Source organism: Carlito syrichta, unplaced genomic scaffold (genome assembly GCF_000164805.1).
Source record: "Carlito syrichta isolate Samal-C Ts95f unplaced genomic scaffold, Tarsius_syrichta-2.0.1 Scaffold274072, whole genome shotgun sequence".
In the NCBI taxonomy this organism is placed as follows: domain Eukaryota; kingdom Metazoa; phylum Chordata; class Mammalia; order Primates; family Tarsiidae; genus Carlito; species Carlito syrichta.
Genome location: NW_007218168.1, coordinates 359,291 through 386,099, shown reverse-complemented (window position 1 = coordinate 386,099; position 26,809 = coordinate 359,291). Strand labels below are relative to the sequence as shown.

The window sequence follows — 26,809 nt, the reverse complement described above, 5'->3', positions numbered from 1 at the left end:
TCTCTGTATACTCATTCTGGATAAGGCGTTCTTATCCGTATTTTTTTAATCTTCAAAAGCAATCCTGGCTGAGTGCGGTGGCTCACATCTATAATCCTAGCACTTTGGGAAGCCAAGGTGAGGGGATTGCCTGAACCCATGGGTTCAAGACCTGCCCAGGCAACTTGGCAAGACCTTACCTGTACAATAAATCAAAAAATTATTAAATCACAACTCACTGCAGCCTCAGCTTCCTTGGGTTCAGGCTTTTCTTCAGCCTCAGCTTTCAGAGTAGGTAGGACAACAGGTGCACACCACCATGCCTGGTTTCTTTTTTTGTTTTTTGTAGAGATGAAGTCTTGCTATGCTGGCCACGCTGGTCTCAAACTCTTGAATTCAGTCTCCCTACCCCAGCCTTCCAAAGTTCTGGGATTATATGCATGAGACACCGTGAATTTTAAAATCAAATTTTAAAAAAACCCCGGGAAACTGCAGAATGCCCTTTCCATTAAGGCAGACTTTTAACAGTGGGAGGAATTTTCAACTGATGCATTTGAAGCTGTCAGAAGAAATGCAGTTTCTGACAGGTCTGTGACTTTTTTGTCTGAAGAAATCAAGTACACTAAGTCCACCTGCACATATCAGCTTAACTGTGGCCTTCATCTGCGGGCACTGCAGGATCTCGCCCTCCCTCACTCCTCCTCAGGTCCTGCCCCTCCCTGCCCCTTGCTCTCTCTCAACCACGTGGCACTTCTCCTTGCTGGAACGCTCTTCTCTCAAAAGCATTTCAGGTTTCAGCTTCAGGGTCATTTTCCTATCACTCAGTCTAAAGTAGTCTTTCAGTCACTCCACATCGTGTCATGTTTTATTTTCACTGTAGTGATTAACTGTTGCATTTTATGTATGTTTATCTACCTACTTATTCATTGTATTTCCCCTTCTAAAATGTTTGAATCATGAAAGCAGAAACCTTGTCTGTTTTGTTTCTTTCTGGTACCCCCAGTGTTAGAATAGTGCTTAGCCCACAGTTGGGAACCCAATAAAATTTTGGGTGAACGAGTTTAGCTGTTTGATGTTTTTTTGACTCATTCCTTCATCTGTTATGACCAAACTGAGCCTTTGTTTTCCTCTGCAGTAGTTGAAGCAACCATGGCAACAATTCCCGCTGCTGCTTTTGAGGCTCTCATGGATGGAGTGACAAACTGGGATGTCCCCAAAGGCCCCATTCCCAGTGAACTCCTTCTTATTGGTGAGGCCGCCTTCCCAGTGATGGTGAATGACAAGGGCCAGGTTCTCATTGCTGCCTCCTTCTACGGCCAAGGCCGCCTGGTGGTGGTGTCCCATGAGGGCTACCTGTTGCATGCTGGCTTGGCTCCATTTCTTCTCAATGCAATGAGCTGGCTCTGTCCCTCGCCTGTGGCTCCTATTGGAGTGCACCCATGCCTGGCGTCACTAGTGAACATCCTGCAGGACTCTGGGCTTGAGGCACAGATTGTGTCAGAACCCAGAGAGCCTCTGGGAGTTTACTGCATCAACGCCTATGATGACACCATGACGGCAAAGCTGATCCAGTTTGTGAAGCGTGGAGGGGGCTTGCTCATTGGGGGCCAGGCTTGGTATTGGGCCAGCAAGCACGGTGGTGACAAGGTGCTGTCCAAGTTCCCTGGGAACCAGGTGACAAGTGTGGCCGGAGTGTACTTCACCGACATCTGTGGGGACAGAGGCCGGTTCAAGGTCTCTAAGAAGGTGCCCAAGATCCCACTCCATGTCAGGTGAGTGTCTGTTCCCCTGTTAGGGAGTCTGACTCATGTTGAACAATAGAATTGTTCCTTTCTTCAGTGAGCTTCTATTTCAGTCCAGGTAATTTTCCACTCAGTTTTGGAGCCACCACAAAACAGAAGGCGAATAATTAAAATGCATCAAACTTCAAGAAGGGCTGTGTCCTCACTGCCACTCCCTCCAGTGGCCAAAGCAATAATCAGCCTAGCAGAAATGCTTGTCTTATTCACCACTTCATCACCTTGTCTAGTACCTGGAACATGGAGAGTGTTTATCAATATCTCTTAAATAAATGAGGGGACATTTGTTTGTGTAAGCACCTACCATTGGTCAGGCCTCATTCTGGACACTGGGGGCAAGCAGAGATCAAAACAAATGATATTGTCACGAGGCTTATATTCCAGGGGAGAATTAGGCAATTAAGAAACTAATGTATACATTCTCTATTAGGGTGTTGATAAGATCCATGAGGGAAAATTAAGCAGGATAGGTGGATAGTGTGGCAAGAGGGAGGGGATGCTGAAGCTGTTTTATTTAAGGTCTTCAGGGAAGTCCTATCAGGAAGGCCAAGTCACATTTTTCAGGATTTGTTGGTATTTGAAACAGAGGAGATTTAGTATGGGGAACTGACTCTACAGGTGATAGAGGGGCTGAAAACCCAAACAAGGGACAGCAAGTAACTAAGAGATTAGCAACAGTGGGACTAACAGAGGGAGGTGGTGCTGTTACTGAAGACCCTGTGCTGCAGCCACCTGGTAGAAGCTGGAGCCACACTAGGCCTGGCTTTCAGGAGCTGGGACCACAGATGGAAGGTCTGTCCAGTGGGAGCTAGAGTGTCAGAGAATAGCCTATGGTTACCAGAGACACAACCTGAAGAGAAAAGCACACACCTCGGCTCCTGCCTCCTTTCTTCCTGACTTCAGTCTTTTACTTCTTCCCCCTCATGGACTGAACCAACTAAGATCCAAGGGGAAGGGGTACCCAAGAAGTTCAGTTCCCTGCAACACTGAGGGTGACCAAGAGGATTGGGGAATAAAGATAGGTACAAACAAGCAAATGGCCAGGTTGACAGGCTTCTTTGATAGGTGTCATTTGAAAAGAGACTGGAAGTAATTGAGGGAATGAGCCATGTGGACATCTGTGAAGAGAGGATTCCGGGCAGAGTGAGGAGCAAGGGTAAACATCTGGAACAAAAGCCTACTTGGTGCCTTCTAGAAACAAAAAGGAAGTTGTGTGATTGGAGCTGAGTGAGTGAGGGATCAGGTCATCTAAGAACTGATTGTCCAGGGGTGGAACTTTAGACCTTATTCCCAGTAAGAAGGGAAGACATTTGGATGCTGTACAGAGGATTGCTATGATGCAACTTACATTTCAGAGTGAACCCTCTGACTGATGGTAGAGAATAGACAGTAGGAAGCAAAGGCAGAAGCAGGAGACCAGTCAGGAGATCACTGGGCTAGACCAGGAGCGATGGTGGTGGCCTAGATAAGGGTACTACTGAGAAGTGGTTCGATTCCAGGCAAACTTCAAAGATAGGACCCAACAGACTTGGACTGAATATGGAGCAAGAGGGAGAAAGAGGAGATTTGGTCTGAATAACTCAGAGACAGGTGATATCACATATTAAGCTGTCAAGGACAATGAGAAGATGGATTAAAGGAGATCAGGGGTTTCGTTTTGAATATTTTGGGTTTCACATCTTAGTGACTACCGCTGTTTGGCCACATGTAGCAAATGTGAATTAGTAGTGAATAGTGAATTAACTACATAGCAGTTTATCTTTCTTATGAAACTTGAAGTCCCGGTAGTAACCCAGGTCTGTGGCAGTGACTCCTTGATGTCCCATGATCAATTCTCTCTGTCGCCCCCTTGATTCTTATGGCTACAAGATGGCCACTACTAATCTAGGAACTATAATTACTCTCAGGCAATAATAAACTGGAATGGATCTATCTGCTGAGTCTACCCCCTTTTAATTTAGAAAATCATATATTTTAGGCCAGGCTCAGTGGCTCAGCCTGTAATCCCAGCACTTTTGGAGGCCTAGATAAGTGGATTGCCTGAGTCCGTGGGTTCGAGACCAGCCCAGGCAACTTGGCAAGACCTTGTCTCTACTACAAAAAAAAAAAAATTAGCCAAGTGTGGTAGCGTGCACCTGTAGTTCCAGCTACTTGGAGAGCTGAGGTGGAAGGATCGCCAGAGCCCAGCAGGTCGATGCTAGGGTGACTGTGAGTGTGCCACTGCACTCCAGTCTGGGCAACAGAGTGAGACTCCAACTCAAAAAAAAAGAAAATCGTATTTTCTGGAGGCCCTCACCATTAGACTTTCATTTATATTTTAGGACTAGATCACATGACCAAACCTAGCTGCCATGGAGTCTGAGAGGCTGACTGTTTTTAAATGGGCGTTGGCATGGCTGAAGAAATCAAGATTCTGCTACAAGGAAGAAGGAGCATACAGATACTAGTGAGCAGCTAGCAGTGCCCTGGACCCTCAGCCCCAAGCCCTGGCACACTTGGAATTCTTCCCTTTTGAGAGAGATGGGGAGGTGGCGTGGTTACTCAGAGATGTTAGGGTGGATCTGATTTTCTTCAACTTATTTTTTATTCTAGTACTAGGAGACAAACAGGTTAAATCCCATCACCATAATCCTTCTTAATTGTTCCAAGAGGCTTTCCTCTTCAGCCAACTAAACCTGATTTTCTTCATCTACACCTATATTTTTCCTCTGTGCCACTGAATCTGTGTATTTTAAATTTTCAATTATGGAAAACTTTGAACATATGCAAAAGTAGAGAGAACAGCACAATGAACTCTTAGCAATGCAGCCATTACCGACTCCAACAATAGTCAACTCATGGTCTATCCTATTTCATCTATAACCCCACCTGCCCCACCAAAGACTATTTTAAAACAAACAGCAAGCATTATATCATTCCATCTATAAGTATTTTAATATGTTTCTCTGAAGATATGAACTCTCGAAACATAACCACAAGGCACTGTTATCACACCTAAAAGAATAATTTTTTAATGTCATCATAATTCACTTCCATGATTGTCTTATATTATTTTCAAAAACTTGTTAAATAAGCCCCAGATATTTTGATTTTTTTGATATGACTTTTATGTCTCTTATGAGATATGCATTTCTTCTCCAATTTTTTCTATTTCTTGAAGTCTTTGTTGCTATTGTTAAAGACGCCAGGTACTCTGTACTGGACAGTTTCCTTCAGTCTGAATTTGACTGATCACATTCCTGTAACATCATTTAATAAATTCCTTTTTCCACACCTGCATTTTCTTTAAAGTATAAGTTAGATGTAGATTTTAAGTCAGGATTGACAAACAGACATGTGGGCCAGCCTGTGGGCCAGTTTTTATAAATAAAGTTTTATTGGAATGCAGACATGTCCATTCATTTCCAAATTCTGCTTTCAAGCTGCAATGACTGAGTTGGGTAGATTCAGCAGAGCCTGTCAGGTCCACAAACCCAAAATGCTTGTCTGGTCCTTTAGGAAAAAGTTTCTTGACTCCTCCTCTGGAGGCTTGATCAGACCCATGTCTGGATGTTTGGCATGACTGCTTTACAGGTGGTAGGTAGTATGTGCATCCATTAAGTAGAACACAGTCTGATTTTCTTTCTTATTGTGATGTCAGAATTAGTGAACATTGCTTAGCCTCATATCCACTAACTAATTAGTGGCTATAAAATAACAGCTTTAAAATTCTAGTATTCCCCTTATTTATTATTTGGAATAATTATATGACGCAAACTTCCATTCATCAACTATTTACTTACTTTATGGTATAGGTATAGTTTATATAAGAAAGACAGGATAAATGCTAAATGTTTGATTCTCTTTCTTTCCCATTTTTAAACCAGTTTTCGAAATATTGAGTTGGTTCTCTAGTATCTTCCAAAGGTCACCAATGTGTTTTCTTTTTTGTATCATCATAAAAACATGGCTTGAAACACAGTGTGTTTCATTTATTATCTTTATTAATACTAACATTGTCCTTTCTAGCTGTTGTGAGTCAATTCAGGTTAACTCCTGAATCTTATTGACCCAACCTTAATAGGCTGCCTTGCACTTTGGTATAACAAGAGGTTTCAGACTCATTATACATTTCCTGCTCAGGCTCAGGATCAGCCAATTCTCCAAGAAGCCCTATTTTTTTAAGTAAGAAATTACATTTAGAAACCGCAACTGGGTGTTAGAGGTGTTTATTGTTACTAGACTGATCACTGTTTCTTGACTTTCTGAGTGGGCAAAGCTAAAAAATGTTTTGTTTAACATAAATACACCGTTAATTCTGATACTTGAAATTTAGGGTGACAGGGTTTTTATTTAATTGCAACAATTTTGCAGCTGTATCTCCCTTTTTCCTATGATGAAAAAAATTCAGTTCTATAAGACATTAACATAATAATTCATTTCCTTTATCCCAGGATATACACACAACAGTTGCAAAATGCAAATAATAGCACTGCTACCAGCAATATAACTACTCTAACAATTAAAGATTATTTTCAGTTCTTTTTGTCCTGATGACAGATTTTATTAGACATATAAAGTCAAATTACTATCCTTTAAAATCACTTAGAATAGTTTCTCTCTTTGTGGTTGTCCCACAAAGTGGTTATACATGTTGATTCATTTGATTATTTTACTTTTGTTTTTTTGGAATTGCTTTTATAACTTAATTTTGTTTATAATTATGTAAAACAGATATATGAAGCCAAAGTAAAATCTTAAGAAACCTATATTCTGTCCCTGTCCCCATGATGCAATTCCCTTCTTCTCTACCCCCTTTTTTATGATTTAATGCTCTGTTGTTTGTTTATATGAGGGAGGATCCCCCACAAAACCCTGGAATTTGTTTATAGAAAATTGTGTATTTATTCTTACATGTTTAAACTTCAGACACCTTCAAAGTACTCTCTGTTTGATGCAATACATCTATCAAGATGCTTTTCACTGCTCAAAACAGTTTTTGAACTCACCAATGTTGATACCTTATAGTGCTTCTGCCATTTTAATTTCACCTCTTCCACATTGTCAAAGCATTTCTCTTTGAAGTCTTTTTTTCATAGGGGAAACAAGAAAAGTTGCTTGGAGCAAGATCAGGTGAATAGGGAAGGTAGGGCACAGAGGTCATGCTGTTTTTGGTCAAAAACTGCAGAACACTCAGCGCAGTGTGGGCAGGTGCATTGTCATGGTGGAAGAACCAGTAACCTGTTTGCCACAGCTTGGGACATTTCACAAATTGTGATGCAACCTTCTCAAAACTTCCAGACAAAAACTTTGACTGAATGTTTGATCCAGAGGAACAAATTCCAAGTGTACTACAATGAATATCATATCGTTATTCAGTAAATCCCTTACTGACAGACATTTGAGTTTCCAGTATGTGTTTTTATATTTTCAGCATTTTCACTATTATAAATATGCTGCAATGAACATCAGTGTGTGTATATATCTTTATGTCTTGCCGTATTTCTGGAAACGGGATTGCTGACTCATAGGGGAAATTTGTATATGATTTTGCTAGCTTTGCTAAATTCCCCTTGTTGCAGGTTGAGTTCCTAGGAAGCTGACTCAGAGGCAGAGATTAGTGCTGGAAGTTTATGAGTGAGTGCTCTCAAAACAACCGCTGTGGGGGAGGGAAGGAAGAAGCATTGGCTGGAGTGATCAGTTTGGGCTATAAGGCAAATACTTTTTAACAATATTTTCACTGTTATGTGAAACACTAGAAGCAGCCTAAGTGTCTATAATAGAAGATTGCTTAAGTAAATTATGGTTAGTGACTGAGTGAATAATTATGCAGTCCTTAAAACTCACATGTTAAAAAACTCCCCAAAAGAAAATAAAAATATTTATGATATAATAGACAAAATTAAGATACAAAGTTGAAATGATGCAAAATTTGTTAAAATGATGTATGTACAGATAGGAATATAAAACACTAGAAGAAAGTATAATAAAATATTAATAGTGTCTATCTGGTGATAAGTTGATGGTAATTATTGCCATCTTCAAACAGGTCTGTACTCTCCAAGTTTTCTCTAATTATAAATTGAAAAAAGACATTTTTTACATTATACTTCTTTGCCTTTTCAGAACTCTTACACAATAGAAAAATGTGTCCAGATCATATTACTCCTCTGCTTACTTACCAGTTCTTATCTAGCCAACCAGAATAGAGAACTCCATGAATGCATTAATCTTGCCTATTTACTGCTTTATTCTCAGACCTGGAGTATGAAACAGTAGAGATCAACACATATTTGTAAAATATATAAATTAATGAAAAAACACATGAATGAATACATATCAAAAACCATAAGAAGAGAAGGGACAACCTAATACACTAGAGTTAACCCTGCAGAAAGCTTCCTATTATGGAATATGGTGCCAGGGACTACACCTCCACCTCAGCCAATAACTGATCTGGAACTGAACTGACCTCTTCAACTTTAAACTCTAAGAAAGTCCCTGGCTCAGATTCCTCCCTCCTTCAGAGGGACTTCCCCTTTGACATTTTCTGTGAACTTTCCAGCCAGCAAATTTTGTCAAAGACTCCAGGACTGACCTGGCAGTTTCCTTAATTTCAAATTCCTGCTGGAAGGCCCTGGAGCTCCTTAAGGGAATTGTTTTCTGCCCCAACCCAGCTCGGTCTGCCAAGAGGAGGGGCAGTCTCTATAAACCAACACAAGATCCTCTCATAGGCCAGGCGCAGTGGCTCAAGCCTGTAATCTCAGCACTTTGGGAAGCTGAGGTGAGAGGATTGACTGAGCCCATAGGTTCGAGACCAACCTGGGCAACTTGGCGAGACCTCATCTCTACAATAAATTAAAAAATTAGCCAGGTGTGGTAGCATACACCTATAGTTCCGGCTACTTGGTAGGCTGAGACAGAGGGATCACCTGAGCCCAGCAGGTTGACACTGGGATGGCCATGAGTGTGCTACTGCACTCCAGCCTGGGTGACAGGGTGAGACTCCAACTCAAAAAAAAAAAAAAATCCTTTCATGTCTTACCCCCAAGGGCACACCTATGTTTATATAACTGAAGAGGACATTGCAGTTGCTTTAATATTCAAAAGCAGATCCAAAGGTACTTGCTGATTTTATATCAAGACAGAAGAATCTGGGGTAAAACTTAACCACAGATCGTCAATCAACCACTCACTGCACTTACACATGGTGTTATCTACAAGGTCTAGAGCATATTAGGAGCTGCTCATATAAAAATAAATATGTAGCTGGACGAAGTGTTGGCACACCTGTGGTCCTAACGTATTGTGGAGGCTGAGACAGGAGGAGTTCTTGAGGCTGGGAGTTCGAGGCTGCAGTGAGCTATGATCACACCTGTGAATAACCACTGCACGGCAATTTGAGGGACATAGTGAGAGCCCGTTTCTACTTTTAAACAAGAATTTTTTTAAGTAAATATGTACTAATAGCTCAAGTTTATGAATCTCTTGAAGGTATCGTATTATCTCATTTTATCCTCACCACAGTCTTACAGAGTTCTGTTTTATATTTAAGATCCATAAGCATCGAGTTTCTAGGTAGTTGTTGTATGAAATGAGACTAGATCCCAGAATCACCCTGTCCACTGGATCTGATAAAATGAATTAAAAAGGAACGAATGAATGTCTGGACATGGAAGGTTTGATGATGGTACTATACATTGCTAAGCACTGGCCAAGGAGAGGAACACGTGATTGATATGTGGCCTAGCACGTAGCCATATCCTCATAGCAGCCAATCCAGATGCACAATGGATAAAAAAACAGTCACAACCATGAATTCAAGAGTTATCATTAATGCCTTCTAATTTGTAGAAAAGTGAACACATTGAATGAGTAGATACCTAAGAGGGGGGGAAAAAAACAACCCTGAAGTGTAAAAGCAACAGAGCTACTTCAGGATTTGGTGGAGGGAGGAAGGGATGCCAGAGTTTGCCATCTCCTGAACATGGTGGTGAGCTGAACTCTCCAAATAAATTCCATCTGTGGTTGGGTGGAGTGGGCCTAGCTTACTAGGTTCCCTAAGAGTAGAGGAACCAGGCCCCTAGTAAGGACAGTAATAAGCCCCAGCTGATCTTTTTTTTTTTTTTTTTGCGTTTGAGTCTCCTGCAGCCTCGACCTGCTGGGCTCCAGCGATCCTTCCGCCTCAGCCTTCCAAGTAGCTAGAACTACAGGCACGCACTACCATGCCCGGCTAATTTTTTTATTTATTGTAGAGATGAGATCTCGCCAAGTTGCCCAGGCGGGTCTCGAACCCGCGGGCTCAGGCAATCCACTCACCTCAGCCTCCCAAAGCGCAGGATTACAGGCTGAGCCACCAAGCCCGGCTCCCAGCTGATCTTTACCCTTAACTTATTCCTACCAACCTCTGATAGTAAGTGGAAAAATAAGACAACATAATTTGAAGTGGATGCATGTGGTATGTATGTAGAAACAAATGACCCTGGGTACCTTAGAAAAGGTATCAAGGAGAATTCACTCGCACTATATCAGAACACACAGAAGATCTGTCCACGCTTTATTTTTTCACTTAATTGTGAAAAAGGTCCATATAATAACCATGCTAACATGCTACAAAATTATATATTAAAAAGGGACATGGAAGAGAGACATAAATTTGATATAGAAAGACAGAAGCAACGATACCTGAAAGAAAAATGACCTGATGAACAGAAGCAGTGTTTTTGAGAATACCTCAAGTTATAAAAGAACTTTAGAAAAATATATGTTAAATAAAATGAGAAGCAGAGTGGGATGGAAAAAGGGGATTTCAGAATGAAGAAAAACTAAGACCCAAACACATCAGGTAAAATAAATAAATTAACCATTGCAAGAAATAGAATAGACAAGGTCTATAGACATCAGAGTACAACCAGGGAAACAAATCACTTATGTGTTGGAATACAGGGAATGTTAAATACACAGAGTTGACTACACAGATGATGGAAGAACCAAAGGGGGAGTCAGGAGATGGTGGAGCAACCCAGAATTAGGTTAGAACAGGTTGCTACCATCCCTAGGCTGGGAATAGGTGATATAACCAAACCCAGGCTGATTTCACCTGGCAGAAACTGGAAAGATAGCATTCTCAAACAAAGCTAACTCCCTTCTATAATGAGCTACCTTCAACCAATGCAGTTTACAGTAACAACCAGGGACGGTGTGCTGATAGGGGCATCCTTGAAACAGTGACCAGTACATAGCAGCACATTACCTTATTTCTCTCCAGTGAATATGTTTTCTGTTGATATTGCAAAGAGTTCAATAAGGTTTCAGACTTTCCTTAAGCATCCTTGAGGAACTCTTTCCTTGACCTCTCATGGCAAGGAGTCCACCAATGCTTTCTCAACTAAGGCACTGTTTTCATGACTAATATCTTAATGGAATTCGTCATCTTTCTTCTTAGCCATAGGAGTATGTTGAAACATGATTCTCTCATGTAGTGAAGAAATATCTTCTTTTAGCACTCTTCAGTTTTATTTTCCTGTTCATTTGTTAGTTCAAGTAAAATTAAATGTAAAGATTTTGGATTGAAATATTAGCCACCAGGCATGGTTGCTCACGCCTGTAATCCCAGCACTTTGGGAGGCAAAGACAAGAGGATTACCTGAGCCCACAAGTTTGAGACCATCCTGGGCAACTTGGCGAGATCTTGTTTCTACAATAAATCAAAAATTAGCCGGGCGTGATGATGCATGCCTGTGGTTCCAGCTACTTGGAAAGCTGAGGTGGCAGGATCGCCTGAGCCCAACATGTCTAGGCTATGGTGGCTGTGAGCATGCTGCCACATTTCAACCTGGGTGACAGAGTAAGACTACTCAAAAAAATAATAATAATAATAAATAAAATTAAATTAAAAAAAAAATATATATATATATATTAGCAAGTGCCCTATGGTTTCATTCTTACATAATTCATTCCTCTCTGTTTATCTCTATATATAGCTAGCTAGCTTTTTATCCATACCTAGGTATATATGGTATTATTGAGAAATGATACTTTGAGTGTGGTTTTTTTTTTACCTCTATGTTCTTATTTGTATTGTTTGAATAATTAACAATCCACATTCATCATTTTGTTGTTGTTGTTGAGTTGGAGTCTCACTCTGTTGCCCAGAATGGAGTGCAGTGGCACAAATATGGCTCACAACATCCTCAAACTCCTGGGCTCGAGTGATCCTCCTGCCTCAGCCTCCTGAGTAGCTGGATCTATGGGTACTCACCACCATGCCTGGCTAATTTTTTTCATTTTTTGGTAGAGATGAGGTCTTGCTATGTTGCCAAGGCTGGTCTCAAATTCCTGGGCTCAAGCAATACTCCTACCTCAGCCTCCCGAAGTGCTGGGATTACAAGTATGAGCCACCACGCTCGGTCCACACTCATTTTTATAAAAACACTATCATTACCTTCCATTCTGTTGCCCTGGGGTTACAGTAGTACTGAAATTTTAAAAATACAGAAATTCTAGCTTCCTTTATTTTATTTTTTATGTCTACATTACGTTAAATTTTACTTTTTCTGATTGGTCTTATCTGATAAACTTTACTTTAAAAAAAATCTACAGTCATGCATTGTACTTCTCTTTTCTCTGACAGTTTCAAAGTTAGCCCCCTAAAAACTAAAATAGATTGCAAATATAAATGAACAAATGTTAAAATGCCTACTGTGTGCCAGTTATGTGCTATATGTGCTTTCACATATACACGGTGCACAACCTTAATCCAAAAATCTGGAACCTGAAACGCTCCAAAATCTGAAACTTTTTGAGCACAGACATTTCACCACAAATGGAAAATTACACACCTAGCACCTTTGCTGTCATTTATTTATTATTTGTTTATTTTGCACCTTTGTTTTCTGATGGTTCAACGTACACAAACTTTGTTTCCTTCCCAAAGTTATGAAAAATATTGTATAAAATTACCTTCAGGCTATACGTGTAAGATGTATACGAACATCCTGGGCAACTTGGCGAGACCTCATCTCTACAATATGTCAAAAAACAAGCTAGGCATGGTGGCGCACACCGGTAGTTCCGGCTACTTGGATGACTGAGGCAGAAGGATCACCTGAGCCCAGTAGGTCAATATTGGGGTGGCCATGAGCATGCCACTGCACTCCAGCCTGGGCAATGGAGTGAGGCTCCAACTCAAAAAAAAAAAAAAAAAGATGTATATGCAACATAAATGAATTTTGCGTTTAGGCTTCAGACTCATCCCCAAGATAGCTCATCATGTGTATACAAATATTCCAAAATTCAAAGCACTTCTGCTCCCAAGCATTTTTAATAAGGGCTACTCAACCTGTGTTAGCTCCTTTAATCCTAAAAGCAATCTTGAGAGACTGGAAATATAGTCTATAAAGCTAAGAGAAAAGCCAGTTGCAGTGGCTCTTGCTTTTAATCCCAGCACTTTGGGAGACTGATGTGGGATGATAGCTTGAGTCCAAGAGTTCGAGACCAGCCTAGGCAACATGACAAGCCCTCGTCTACAAAAACTTTTTAAAAAAAATTAGCTGGACATGGTGGTGTGTGCCTGTTGTCCTAGCTACTGGGGAAGCTGAATTGAGAGTATCACTTGAGCCAGGATTGCGCCTCTGCACTCAAGCCTAAGCCACAGAGTGAGACCCTGTCTCAAAAGGCAAACAAATAAAATTAAGAGAATCAGTAAATGTTATGATGTGTTGTTAGGAATGTTTATATTTTCAAGCAGAATTTAGGTGTGACCTAGAAATATGAATGTATCTGTGCCCACAAATGAGTCAGTCTACATTCTGACTCTTCAAAGTGAGTAATTTATGTACTTGCAATTTATTACAAAAGTTAGTTTTCCAAATTATTTTTTTAAATCTAATGGGCCAATTGTGTTAATTAAAATTGTGTTTTTAGTACAATGTGCACAGGTGGGTACACTTAAAGCCCAGACCAAAAACTACCCCTCAAAACTACTGAAATTTAAAAAAATAAAATTTTTAAAAATTTGTTTTTAATAGGCATAATTGAAACCTAATTAGATTTCACCCTGTACTTACTAACTTAAAATAGAGGTGAAAACCATGTTTATAAATTAAGGTGCCTCTCTAGTAATCTATACTCATATTGCTCAGCAATGATCAAGACAAATTTTAAAGTTTTGTTATTTACTGTAGTTTGTATTTAAAGGAAAAATATAGAAAATATACATAGACTTGAAAGGAGGAGTCTTCAACGTGTTTTTTAAAGCATCTGATGAACATAGTTCCCTCTAGTCTGTGTGTGTGTGTGTGTGTGTGTGTGTGTGTGTGTGTGTGTTATGGATCCCAAAAAAACATTGTCCCTATACGTCCATGTTTCTGTTCTGTGTATATTTATGAAAGTGAATTAAATCCAGAATACTCCTGCATCTTATACAGTCTAAGCAGAAAGACAGAACAAGCCAAATAAGGATGTATTTAATTTCTACAAGAAGACTTCATGACGTTTATGTTCAAGAAAAAAAATCTATAAATTGTTAGATGTCTTACTTTTAGTGTGGTGAACAGACAGCAGCACACTTCACACTTAACTTTTTAATCATTGCTGTAGTATCCTACTATAGCAGTTCTTTATCATCACCTGGAAACCTATCGCACAAGTCACCCATCTACTCAGGTATGATTTGGTATATTTGTTAAGCACACCATGCCTCCCTTTCCTTCTTCCTCAGTAGCTTCTCCTGCACTTCCAGCTATGAGGTAATTCATGCTTTTCCTTTTCATAAATGCATTATTATTCCCCCTTTACATGTATTTAAAGTCTCCTTTGCACAAGGTAAGTCAATGGCCATATACCCAGCTGTGGGCTTCCAATGACTCATTAACTGAGGGATTTCTGGCATGTAGACAACTGGGGCTTTAGAGGCAAGCCAGTCTGGATTTGCTTCCAGTACCTCCAGTTATGAACTAAGAAACATGGAACATTAAATAAGAATAATCAGTAAAATGAGAATAATAACTTTCAGGTTTATTAAAATGATTAAAAGAGATAATACATATATATAAATAATTATCATATATTAAATCTCATTAAATAATAGCAACTTTCACTATGTTGTTATCCATACTTAAACATTGTAAATAGATAGTGTACAATGGTTTGAATATTGATAACTAGTTATCTGAGATCATTAGCATTGTCCTTATTGTCAAATTATCTATTGATATTTACCTGATATCCCAACCGCTAAGCTTATTTACTTTTTCCTCCCTCCCTTCCTTCTTTCTCTCCTTCCTTCCCTCCCTGTCTTTCATCCTTCTTTTGAGAAGCATCTTTCCATAAAAACATTTCAAAAGTAATTCAAGCTTATTGTGAAAAATGCAAACAATACAGAACTATATAGAAGAAAATGGCAATTCATCTTCTCATCACAAACCATCTCCAATCTCACACCTCTGGATCAAGGTAGTCAGTCTTAAAAGTTTTATGTAGATCACCTCAGATGCTTAGTTATGTGTGTGTGTGTGTTTTATGTGTTGTATTACGTTGGAGAATGTCTGACTTTCCTTTGTACTTATACAACAACTTGGTAGGGTACAGCATTCTAGGGTCTCACTTTCTTGTCCTCAGGATCCAGGAGCTATTGTACAATTGTGTTCTGACTTTAATCAAGCTCATAAGTTGTTCTGCTCAAATCATCTCTATCCTTCATTTTTTTCTGTCATTGATCCATTGGATGCTGAGAGATGCATTACTCCAAATGCAATTATCAATTCATCAAACTTTTATTTTTCTTGTAGCAGTTGTTGCTTTCAGTACTGTGTTTTTCAAGCCATAAAAACTAATGAAAATTATATTTTTGGTAGAATGTAACTTTTATTCATAGAAAATGTTCATCTTTGTTTATTTTAATTCTTTCCTCTTTGAAATCAATTGTGTCTTTTATTAATACTGGCATATCTGCTTTTTTGCTGTGGTTTTTAGATAAAGTTTTAATTTCCTCATTTTCAATCCTTCTGTTTCATCTAGTTGAAATTATGTTGCTCATAAGCAGCTTATATCTAGATGTTTTAAACCTAATCTAAGATTTTAATTTATTAATTTTATGTGATTCTTCAAATTTTTTTGCTCTTGCTTTCTTGTTTTCTATTTTTATACTTTCTTCATTTCTTTTTACATTTTCCTTGCTTGTGATTGTATTGACCACCATTTTATCTGTTTCTCAATTTCCTCAACAGGTTTGTAAACTGTACACATTTTACTTATATTTTTCTAGCAGTTACCTTCACATTTTAAATTTAATGTTTGATCAACTGAGAAACACAATTGTACAGTCTCCTTATTTGAAAAGAAAAGAAAAAAGCAATAAGACAAAATTCCCTTTGACAATCTCTTTCAATACCATCCTTTTCTCTGTATTCCACAATCCAAAATAAAACACTCTTACCAGTTTATTTTGGTTTTCTTCCCCTGACCTTTTTGACATATGTTGGAATACGTTACTTTGCTTTCGATTTCATCTACATAAATTGCATCACCAAGTTCTACATTTAAAAATTTTTCTTAACAAAATGTTTACAACATCTATTCATCTTAATTCACTTAGGTGTATCTGTCCTTCTTTACTGATAAATAATAAGCCATAATATTATTAAATACCATTTTTATTTGCTTTCACAATAATGAATAGTTAATGTCTTTCTGCTTTTTTAATATTACCAACAACTTACAATGAACATTCTAGTACTGCTTCCATGTATGCTACTATAGGCTATTTGTATTTTTAATTTTATTGGATACTGCCAAATTGACCTCTAGATTGTATGAAAGATTATTTTTCTCCACACTCTTGCTAGCATTTCATGTCATTCGCTTTTGAAACATTTACCAGTTTTCTGAGTGAGAAAAATGTTATTAGATTTAATTTGCACATGAATGATTTTATCTTTCTGAATGTTAAATATCCCATTTGAATTTTATCTTTTGTGAGCTATTTGAGTATACACTTAAAAATATTATCTCTTTTTTTACTTTTCTGTTTATCCTTGGAAATTTCTCATACATCCTAGATTCGAATTTTTTATCTATTAAATCCATTGCAAATAAAATGACCTCATCTTCATTAGCTTTATTTATGCTGCCTTTTATGTTAAGAAGCTTTTTCTTTTTCTTTAATTCCATGTGGTTTCTGCAGGTGCTGTCGACCATTCCAGGCACTTTAGATGTCCAGTGCTACTGTGGTTGTGCATGTGTCCATGTAAATGAATGTGTTCAATTATTTTAATCAGATACCAAGTAGATATCTGCAGATAACTGCAGTTCTCCATATTGAAGGTTTTCTGTCATTAGCTGAGACTTTGCCAGGTGCCTGTCAGAAGATACTAGAACACTTAAAGTGGGATGTTTTATTAAGTCTTGTAACTCAATGTCATTACCTCCAGAAATAAGTCTTGAGTCTCAACAGGTGGCAAAAGCGACTGATACCTGAAGCCTATTACATTTGCCATGTTAGTTTGAAACTGGGATGACAAAATAAGTCATGACATCTCGCTTTTGTTCTGAAAAGAAATTAAGGAAAAAACTATCTGTACAAGAGTTACTTTTTCCAATAATGTTTTACTTTTAGAATACATACACTATTTTCAGTATTTGGTTTTTATTATAAAGGAAATAAATATTAATCCTTATTGAGAAAATTACATTTTATAAAGAGAATTAAAATGAACTATAATCCCACTAGCCAAGATAATCACTGAAGACATTTTGATAAATATGCTTTTTAGTTCCTCTTTCTATGTCTGGTTTTGTGTCTGTTTGTTTCAAAATGGCTTATTTAGAGCACAGTACCTTGGAATCTAATTAAAATTTTTTTCTTTAAGCATTTTTAAAATTAATAACTATTTTAATTATATGTGGGATGTGATCTATGGTTAACTGTAATTTATTTAACCAGTTTCCTATTGTTTGACATTTAGAGTATCTACAAATTTATTTTTTAATTCTTGAAATACAAAACCTTTTCTGAATTCATTACATTTTGACCATTACTTAATAAAAATAGTAAATACTCTCACCAGATGTAAGTGATGAAATTTTAAAAAATCATGTGTGTTTGTATAAATCTTAGGTGCAGTATTAAACAGTTTACTTTTGATGTGTTCCTAGATCAGAGCTAACCCACAGAGTGCAAATTTAGTGTTTCTTACAGTCTTCCTTTGCAGAAAATTAGCTCTGGGGAATTCCTAAGCAACTACTTTCTCTAGGCATAATAGACTATTTTTTAAAAACTTCATTCATTTATGTATTTATTTGTTTATTATTTTGAGTTGGAGTCTCACTCTGTTGCCCAGGCTGGAGTGCAGTGGCACGCTCACAGCTACCGGAGCCTCTATCTGCTGGGCTCAGACGATCCCTCCACCTCAGCCTTCCAAGTTGCTGGAACTACAGGCACACACCACCACAACCAGCTAATTTTTTTTTTTAATTGTAGAAATGAGGTCTCGCCAAGTTGCCCAGGCTGATCTTGAACCCATAGGCTCAGGCAATCCTCTCACCTCGGCCTCCCCAAGTGCTGGAATTATAGGTGTGAGCCACTGTGCTCTCATCTTTAATTATTTTAAAAGATGAGAAATTGAAGCCAGAATATTCAGCACTTAGTTAACTAAATGGGAAGAATTCCTGGAAGCGTTCATTTAGAAAATTTGTATTTTAAAATATGCAGAGAAGGTCACTAACTCCCTCTGCAGTGTCTTCTCAACTCTGACAACATAGATTACAAGAAACGCTATTGTTTTATGCATTACTAAGAAAGCGAAAACACTGCCAATTAAATGATAATATGCCATTGTAAAAAGGTGAAAAAATATGACTTAAACATGATAAAATAAATGGAATTACACACTAAAATCCTAATAATAGTAAGAATTAGAAGGCTGACTTGAACCATGCAATCTTTCTACCATACATAGTTTTCTCTATTCAATAAGCTTGTTTCAGTGGCTCATTGATTGACTGTAGCCTCTTTCCTCCTCATGTCTCTTTTCCAGGTGTGGGGAAGATCTCAGGCAGGACCAGCAGCAGCTCCTAGAAGGGATCTCAGAACTGGACATCAAGACAGGAGGCGTCCCCTCTCAGCTGCTAGTGCATGGGGCCCTGGCCATCCCCCTGGGGCTCGATGCCTCACTTGGCTGTTTCCTGGCAGCAGCCAGCTATGGCCATGGCCGGGTGGTTCTGGCTGCCCATGAGGGTCTTCTCTGTGCTCCCAAGATGGGGCCCTTCTTGCTCAATGCTGTGCGCTGGCTGGCCAGAGGACAGACAGGCAAAATTGGGGTGAACACAAGTCTAAAAAATCTGTGTCCCCTACTGTCAAAGGGTGGCCTAGAATGCAGTCTGGTGTCCCATCTAACCAGTGACTCGTGTGTCTACTGCTGTGTGGCTTACAGTGACAAGGAGGCTAAGCAGCTACATGAGTTTGTGGCCGAGGGTGGAGGATTGCTGATTGGGGGCCAGGCCTGGTGGTGGGCCTCGCAAAATCCAGGTCGCTCCACCTTGGCAGATTTCCCTGGTAACGTCATCCTCAACTGCTTTGGCCTCAGCATCCTGCCTCAGACTCTCAACCCAGGCTGCTTCCCTGTTCCCTCCCCTGAGATGAGGAGCTACCACTTCCGCAAGGCACTGTCTGAATTCCAGGCCATATTGAACCACAGGGGTGGGAACTTGGAAAAGAGCTGTCTGGCAAAGTTGAAAATAGATGGTGCAGCCTTCCTACAAATTCCTGCAGAGGGGGTTCCTGCTTACATATCCTTGCACCGGCTTCTGAGGAAGATGCTGCGACAGTCAGGACTGCCAGCTGTGAGCCGGGAAAATCCAGTTGACAGAGACTCTTGTGAGGCTGCTGTGCTCTGCCTGGCCACTCAGCTGGCACACTCTGGCACTGACTGCTCCCAGTTGGCTCAGGGGCTTGGCACCTGGACCTGCCCTTCCAGTTTGTACCCCTCGGAACACCCCATCACTGTGGAGATTGATGGAGCCAACCCAGGTATGGAATGAGCAGACACCACCCAAAGCATTAAAGACCTGGGGAAAAGGGAGACTGGCTGACTTCACAGGACATTGCAGGTACTGACCCCCAGGAAGACCAGCTCCATGTTTTATCAAGTACTTTCAGAAAATGGGAGTTGGGGTTCTGCTTAAGGTTTAGGAGGGATGAGTCCAAGAAAAGGCCTGGGGTAATTTGAGGTACACTGGGGAGAAGCTGTGCCTCTGGGAGGCCAAGAGGCTGCAGATGGAGACGGAGTCATGCTGGAGGGAAGAACTCAGCTTTTGCTGTGACTTTTGTCAGGAAATGATGATTCCTGGGTGAGTACGGGGCTCTACCTCCTGGAAGGAAAAAATGCAGAAGTCATGCTGTCTGAAGCTGCTGCCTTGGCTGGCCTGAAGGTAAGACCCAAGCACCCCCAGCCTCCACCTCTCTAAACCCTAGAGCTGTGTCACTTTTATCAACTGTCTAGTTGCAGCTCACAGCAATGCTGCTAGGAGCATAGTAGCATAGTAGTCTGCCCATTGTACAGATTTTACAGATGAAACGGCCAAATTCAGGGAGCCTCAGTGAGTGACTAAAGGTCCCAGTGTAACCACGCCAAAGGGGCTCACAGGCCAAAGGGGCTCACTAGAAGCCAATGCTATGGCACTGGGTTTTTGAGAAAAGCTTTTGATTGCAAGTCAACTAACAAGGAGTCAGGAATTCAGCTCAAATCTGTCTCTCTGGGCTGATTTTAAGGCAGTAATGTTTATTAGAAAGGTTTATAGGGTGGGTTCTGGGATTGGCAGGTAATGGGCAGAAAGAAGGGGGAAGGCTGGAAAGTCCTCAGGCATGCGCAGTTATCTCTTCATGCCTTTTCATGGGTCCAAGGTGCACATTTGGAGGGAGTTATCATGAAACATGAAGTGGGAATTGGGACTGCGACATCAGCAAGCTGGTTCTGTATAAACTCAGGTTGGCCATGTTGTTTCCAACTGATTTGGGCCAGTTTTTTAAATCTCACAAGTGGAGGGAGTATTTCAGCAAGTTGTTTTCTTTTCTTATCTGCTGTCTTGCAAACTCAAGAATTATGGTTACTTTGTTGTTTGCTAACTCTGAGGCATGGTTTTGCTAGCTACTATTATCAGGTCCTGTACTCAAATCCAAGTCCACTGATTTCCAGACAGGATGATTTTTACCTACCGACAGGGATGTAGAGAGACACTAAATGTGAGGAGGAGTACCCGTTACATATCAGCACCTCAACTGTTTCTCCAACAGTACAAGGTCTGAAATTTACCTCTTTACCCCAAAGGGTATGCTTAATTCCATCACTCCCCATAATATGCCCTACATGCAGATTTAAATTTGTCCTGCCTCCTGACTCTGAGGATCACTTCCTATTACAGTTAGAGTCTCTTTTGTGTCAGCATGCTTCTGGAACTCGCTTACAGAAATTCCTAAAAAACAATCCCAGGACTCAAGACAAAACAGATTTCCATCCATCTGGCCAATAAGGGGAGTTTTAGACAAAAAAGAGAGAATCAGCCTCACTGCCTCTAGATGGATCTCCTGTGTGTTCACAGAGTCAGACCAGGGTCTCCAGCTCATCCCCAACATCAGAGTCACCACACTGGCTTAGACCCTTGGTAGAAAAGCCCCAGAATCTGCTGGGTAAAAAGACATCATAAGATCCCCCTCAGACCCTCCCACTTGGAGGAAGTCACCAAATTGTTGACCCATAACCTGACTGTAGCTGAGATAACACCAACCAGATACCGCCAGGTGGGCCACTACCCAAGATGAGCCATCAAGACACACCCTGTGCCATGCCCATGTTTCCCATACCACGTTTCTACTTTTAAACCCTTGCATCCAGTCTAAAAAGTGGAAATGTTTTTTTTAAGGCATGAGCCTGACCATCTCCCCATCTGCTGGCTTTGAGAATAAAGTCACTTTCCTTCCATCAAAAAAATTAAAATAAAAAACAAAACACTTGCCTCAAGATCAGCCTGGTCTCTTACCAACTCATGTCATGTGGAAATCCACTGTAGAGCTAATTAAATTCCTGTAAAAAAAATGATTTTGCAGGCTGAGGCTGAAGGATTACCTGACCCCAGCAGGTTGAGGTTGCAGTGGCCATGAGCATGTCACTGCACTCTGGCCTGGGTGACAAAGTGAGACTCCAACTAATAAAAAAAAAAAAAGATTTTGCATACTTTCTAGTCCTTATGACTTTAGAATGCTAAAACTTCTTAAGTTTCCATGCATAGCTCACAGAAAAGAAAAGCTGGGATTTCATGGGCATGTTGCCTAATACCCCAAACACAGCCCCCAACACACATCCTAAGGACCCTAGTTCTTCCAACACATGGTGGAATCACCTGTCCAGGTACAGATTGGCTGCCACACCGATGACCTGACCGAGGCCAGCAAGCTTTCTCGAGCTCCCGTGGTAACTCACCAGTGCTGTATGGACAGGACCACACGTTCAGTCTCTTGCCTCTGGGGTGGCCTCCTCTATGTCGTCATTCCCAAAGGCAGTCAACTTGGCCCAGTGTCTGTCACCATCAAGGGAGCTGTACCTGCCCCATACTACAAGCTGGGTAAGTAGACTGAAAGTTGAGGGAGGAGGGAGAGCTGTGGATGCTGTAGAAACTGTGGGCTGGTTGTTAAATGGGAGAGGGATGAGGCTTGGTGGAGAGAATGAGAAAGAACTGTTAGAGGAAAAGCAAAAAGCCAGGAGAGACAAAACACCCAGTCTTCATGGAGACTGCGGGGCAGGGCAGACAGAGAGAAGAATCAGGAATCAGGAAACCTGTTTTTTTTGTTGTTTTGTTTGGATTTTTTGAGTCAGAGTCTCACTCTGTCACCCAGGCTGGAGTGCAATGGCACTCTGCTCTGCTCTCTGCCACTGCAGTCTCAACCTGCTGGGCTCAGGCGATCTTTCTGCCTCAGCCTTCCAAGTAGTTGGAACCAGAGGCATGTGCCACCATGCCTGGCTAATTTTTTGATTTATTGTAGAGATGATGTCTCATTGTGTTGCTCAGGCTGGTCTCAAACTCCTGAGCTCAGGCCTCTACCTCCCAAAGTGCGGGGATTCCAGGCATGAACCATTGCGCCCAGCTAGAAGCCTGTTTTTTACTTCTCAGCCTGTAGGCTCAGATGATAGTAGTTCATTATTACAATGTTCTCCTCCTGGAGTTGTATATTTCAGCTCAAGAGAAGTTGGGGAAGTGGATGGCAGGTTCCATGATGTTTATCCCCAGGTAAGACATCCCTGGAGGAGTGGAAGAGGTGTATACAGGAGAACCTGGCTCCCTGGGGAGAACTGGCCACAGACAACATCATCCTGACGGTACCCACCACAAACCTCCAGGCCCTGGAGGACCCTGAGCCTGTGCTCCATCTCTGGGACAAGATGATGCAGGCTGTGGCCAGGCTGGGGGCTGAGCCATTCCCTTTCCGCCGTCCGGAGAGGATCGTTGCTGATGTGCAGATCTCAGCTGGTGAGTGTTCCAGGGGAGTCCTCCTAGTCAGTAGCACTATGTATTTATTCTTTTGTCTTTTGTTCATGTCCAAGTTGTGTAAAGCATAATTTTATGAGTAAAGTAAGGGGAGAAAGACACAAGAGGCATAAACTATGAGGAGAATGAGAAGATGTTTACATTTTAAAAAGTAGATCATTGGCACCTGCAATGTGGGATTTCACTGGATAGTAAAACAATTTTAGAAGAAATGGCACTAGGAATTCATAAAGGGCAACAAGGGTCATTTCAAGGAGAGGATACAAAATGAATTGTTTTCTTCAGACACAAGTCCCAGTTGAAAATGAACAGGGGAAATGAGTAAGAAGTTGTATGTTAAATACTGAGTGGCTTAAAGGAAAGAGGAACATAGGAAGAAAAATAAGGAATTCCAGCTCCCACATTGGGAACATTTTTCTGGAGCTCAATTTTTGTATATTTAAAAAAGGGACAAAATTATCTCTGTCATAGAATGTAAATCTAGACAACAGGGATTTACATGGAGGAAAAAGGAATTCCTCTTAGCCTCAAGAATCTCAAAACCAGACATGGGACATAATATCGCAGATTCATATGCAAAGGAAGCTCTCAAAAAAAAGAAAAGAAAAGAAGCAGCAGCAGCAGCAGAAGAGGCATTAAATTACAGCAAGGTTGACTGTGGAAAGTGTAACCAAATTCTTCAGGGTCATAGTGAAGAGGAAGAGTGAGAGGCTGGGAAGAGGACTAGTTACAATTCCATTTCTGGCTAAGTTGAGGAAAGCCATCTGCTTTCCAATCAGCACAGAGATTCTGGGATTGCTGTAGGCAACCAGGATGACGAGGGAAAGCCCCATAGTGGAGAGAAATGAAGGGAGATGGTTTGAGTGGAACTCTCCCTCCCCCCACCAACAATGCTGTCTCTCCCTTCTGCGTTTTCAGGCTGGATGCACTCAGGATACCCCATCATGTGCCACCTGGAGTCGGTGCAGGAGCTCATCAGTGAGGCAGGCATGCGAAGCAAAGGTCTGTGGGGACCCATCCATGAGCTGGGTCACAACCAGCAGCGACATGGGTGGGAGTTCCCCCCGCACACCACAGAAGCCACCTGCAACCTCTGGTCAGTCTACGTGCATGAGACTGTACTGGGAATCCCCAGGGCTCAGGCCCACCCTGCTCTGAGCCCTCCAAAACGAGAGAAGAGAATCAAAGATCACCTGGGAAAGGGTGCTCCCCTGTGTAACTGGAATGTGTGGACGGCTCTGGAAACATATCTACAGGTACTGAGCAGAAATTCCAGGAGACAGGGGCCACCAGACCCTCAGGAATGCAGCCTCTGGGATCCCAGGAACTCTCTAGGCCCTTCACCATCACCCCCAACCTGGGCCAGCACCTCCCCTGTACATAGGAGAGACTGGGTTGCATGGTAGTGCTTCTTAGGTTATGCTTCTATAAGGTAGAAAGAATGACACCTGTCCCACTTGCTTCCTATGATTTTGTGATGTAAGAGAAAATGAAAAGTACTATGAAAAAAATAAGTAGACATATAGAGTATTGGTAAAGGGTAGAAACTTGTTAGACATTTTCAAGATTGGCTCATATCTCTTCCACTCACTGATTTTGTCCTTGGTCCCCTAATAAGTGTTCCATAAATGCTCACTGTTCTGTTTAGTTTGGGTTTTCCTCATCTTAGTTTTATGCGTCAAGTGAGTGTCACATTGCTTTATAATAACAGGGTCTATCGGGCAACTGCATTACAAGAAGGCATTGTAGGAGATAAATCTGCTGACAAGATTCTCAGATTTCCATCACCCCGTTTGAATCCAAAATGGTTGAAAATAAGTAAATAACTAGTCAACCAAATAGAAGAATGCCGAAGTCCTGAAAGCTGTCTACCTCCTCTAAATTCTTTCCCTCTCCCCAGTTCTGCTTTGAATTTTAATGTTTTTGAGTTGTCAACGTTGTTCCCCTTATCAGACTTCCTGTCATGTCTCCCACAGCCCTATAGATAGGAGCTGTAGGGCACAGTTTTTACAGAAACAATACTAAGTTAAATAATTTAAGCAACCAATCCAACAGTACACATTTCAGTGATGGGTCTAGAACTTCAAATCAGGACTTAATGACAAGCACTCACTAGACTTCTGCATCTTCATACTCTCTCTTTGATTTTTTTTCCTCACTAATTTTCTAAAGAGAGAATGTGAGAAAGCCCCAATGAGGTAACTTTGCATTGCATCAGTTTCCACGATTTTATATAATCAGCTGACATTTTAATGGTAGGTTGCCTCTAAAGTGTAAGTTAAAGCCCTAATTCTGCTCTACTCTCCTACTCACTCATTGTGGAGCCCTGAATGTTGGTTTGCAAAAGTTCTGGACAGACCCATCATCTGGGAATCCAAGACTTGGACTCAGAACATGCAACCGCCTTTGGATTCCTATGCCTGCTAGAGCACTTCTCCCGGTGTCCCTATTTCTGGTGCCTTAGCCCGGCTCTTCATCTTTCTTCAGTCTATTCCAATAGCCTCCTAACTAGTCCCAGAATCTTGCCTCAATTCCTTGCAATCCATCTTCCACATTACCCCTAGAATAATGTTAATACTTCGTCTATAAAATGCTTCAAGTGTTCTCTTGTACATACAGGATGCAGTCAAAGCTGCATAATGGGATAGAGAAGGCCTTTCATGATGAGACTTGCCAACACCTCCAGCTGCATCTCCTAACTTCCTCACCTCCACATGCACCCTGCAGCAAACCAAACTGCAATGGTTATGAGCACATCTTGCTGTTTCAGGCTTCTGTGTCTCCCCATGTTATCTTCCTGCTGCTGGAACATGCTTGAACATCTTATCTATTACCTATCATCTGTCAGAATACAGTTATATTGCCCTCTTCTCCTGGACATCTTCCTCTTCATAAGTTAGCTTTTTCAGTAATTTATTTACATGCCTGTCTCTTCTGTTGACCTGTGCCCTCTAGAAAGACAAGAACTCTTAATCATTTTTGCCTGGCACTCTATCTGGCACACCGTGGATGTCTAAGGAATGTAATATATTTAATAAATATTTCATTTATGGATGCATTAACTAATAAGTGATGGTCAGAAGGACCATGAAAGGCCAAGGCAGTGACAGAAGATGAGCAAATAATGTGGGTATAGTTGTGAGATTCCAAGCGGGACTCAACTTCCACAGTGTCATCTATCCATATCACTTAAATATACATATGAGTGCAATGTTGCATCACTTTGGCAAGTGGCCTCATTCTGTTCTCTCTCTTTTCAGCTCCAGGAGGGCTTTGGGTGGGAGCCATTCACCCAGCTCTTTGCTGAGTACCAGACCCTCTCTGGTCTTCCCAAAGACAAAGCTGGCAAGATGAACCTATGGGTGAAGAAGTTCTCTGAAAAAGTGCAGAAGAATCTGGTTCCTTTCTTTGAAGCCTGGGGCTGGCCTGTCCAGAAGGAAGTGACTGATCACCTGACCTGCCTGCCCCAGTGGCAGGAAAATCCCATGGGAGTGTATATCTGTACCAAGGAGTAA

General features: G+C 40.9%; 1 protein-coding gene across 2 annotated transcripts; it reads left to right on the top strand.

Moving 5' to 3' along the window:
* Positions 1–1,099: 1,099 nt before the first annotated feature.
* TCAF2 (TRPM8 channel associated factor 2) lies at positions 1,100–26,809 on the top strand. 2 transcript variants are annotated; one of them, XM_021709697.1, is made up of 7 exons: positions 1,100–1,751; positions 18,794–19,785; positions 20,089–20,186; positions 22,160–22,373; positions 23,037–23,276; positions 24,213–24,550; positions 26,555–26,809. In XM_021709697.1, the coding sequence occupies exons 1-7, from the start codon at positions 1,129–1,131 to the stop codon at positions 26,807–26,809; spliced, it is 2,760 nt and encodes a 919-aa protein (XP_021565372.1). In that variant the 5' UTR covers positions 1,100–1,128. The 2 variants fall into 2 exon arrangements, with proteins under 2 accessions (XP_021565372.1, XP_008050580.1); XM_008052389.2 differs by lacking the exon at positions 26,555–26,809 and having other exon boundaries at positions 24,213–24,941.

Coding starts and splice junctions, on each gene's coding strand:
- TCAF2 (XM_021709697.1), top strand. CDS start 1,129: ATGGCAACAATTCCCGCTGCTGCTTTTGAGGCTCTCATGGATGGAGTG. Junction 1,752..18,793: donor AAGATCCCACTCCATGTCAG/GTGAGTGTCTGT, acceptor TCTCTTTTCCAG/GTGTGGGGAAGATCTCAGGC. Junction 22,374..23,036: donor TGCCCCATACTACAAGCTGG/GTAAGTAGACTG, acceptor GTTTATCCCCAG/GTAAGACATCCCTGGAGGAG.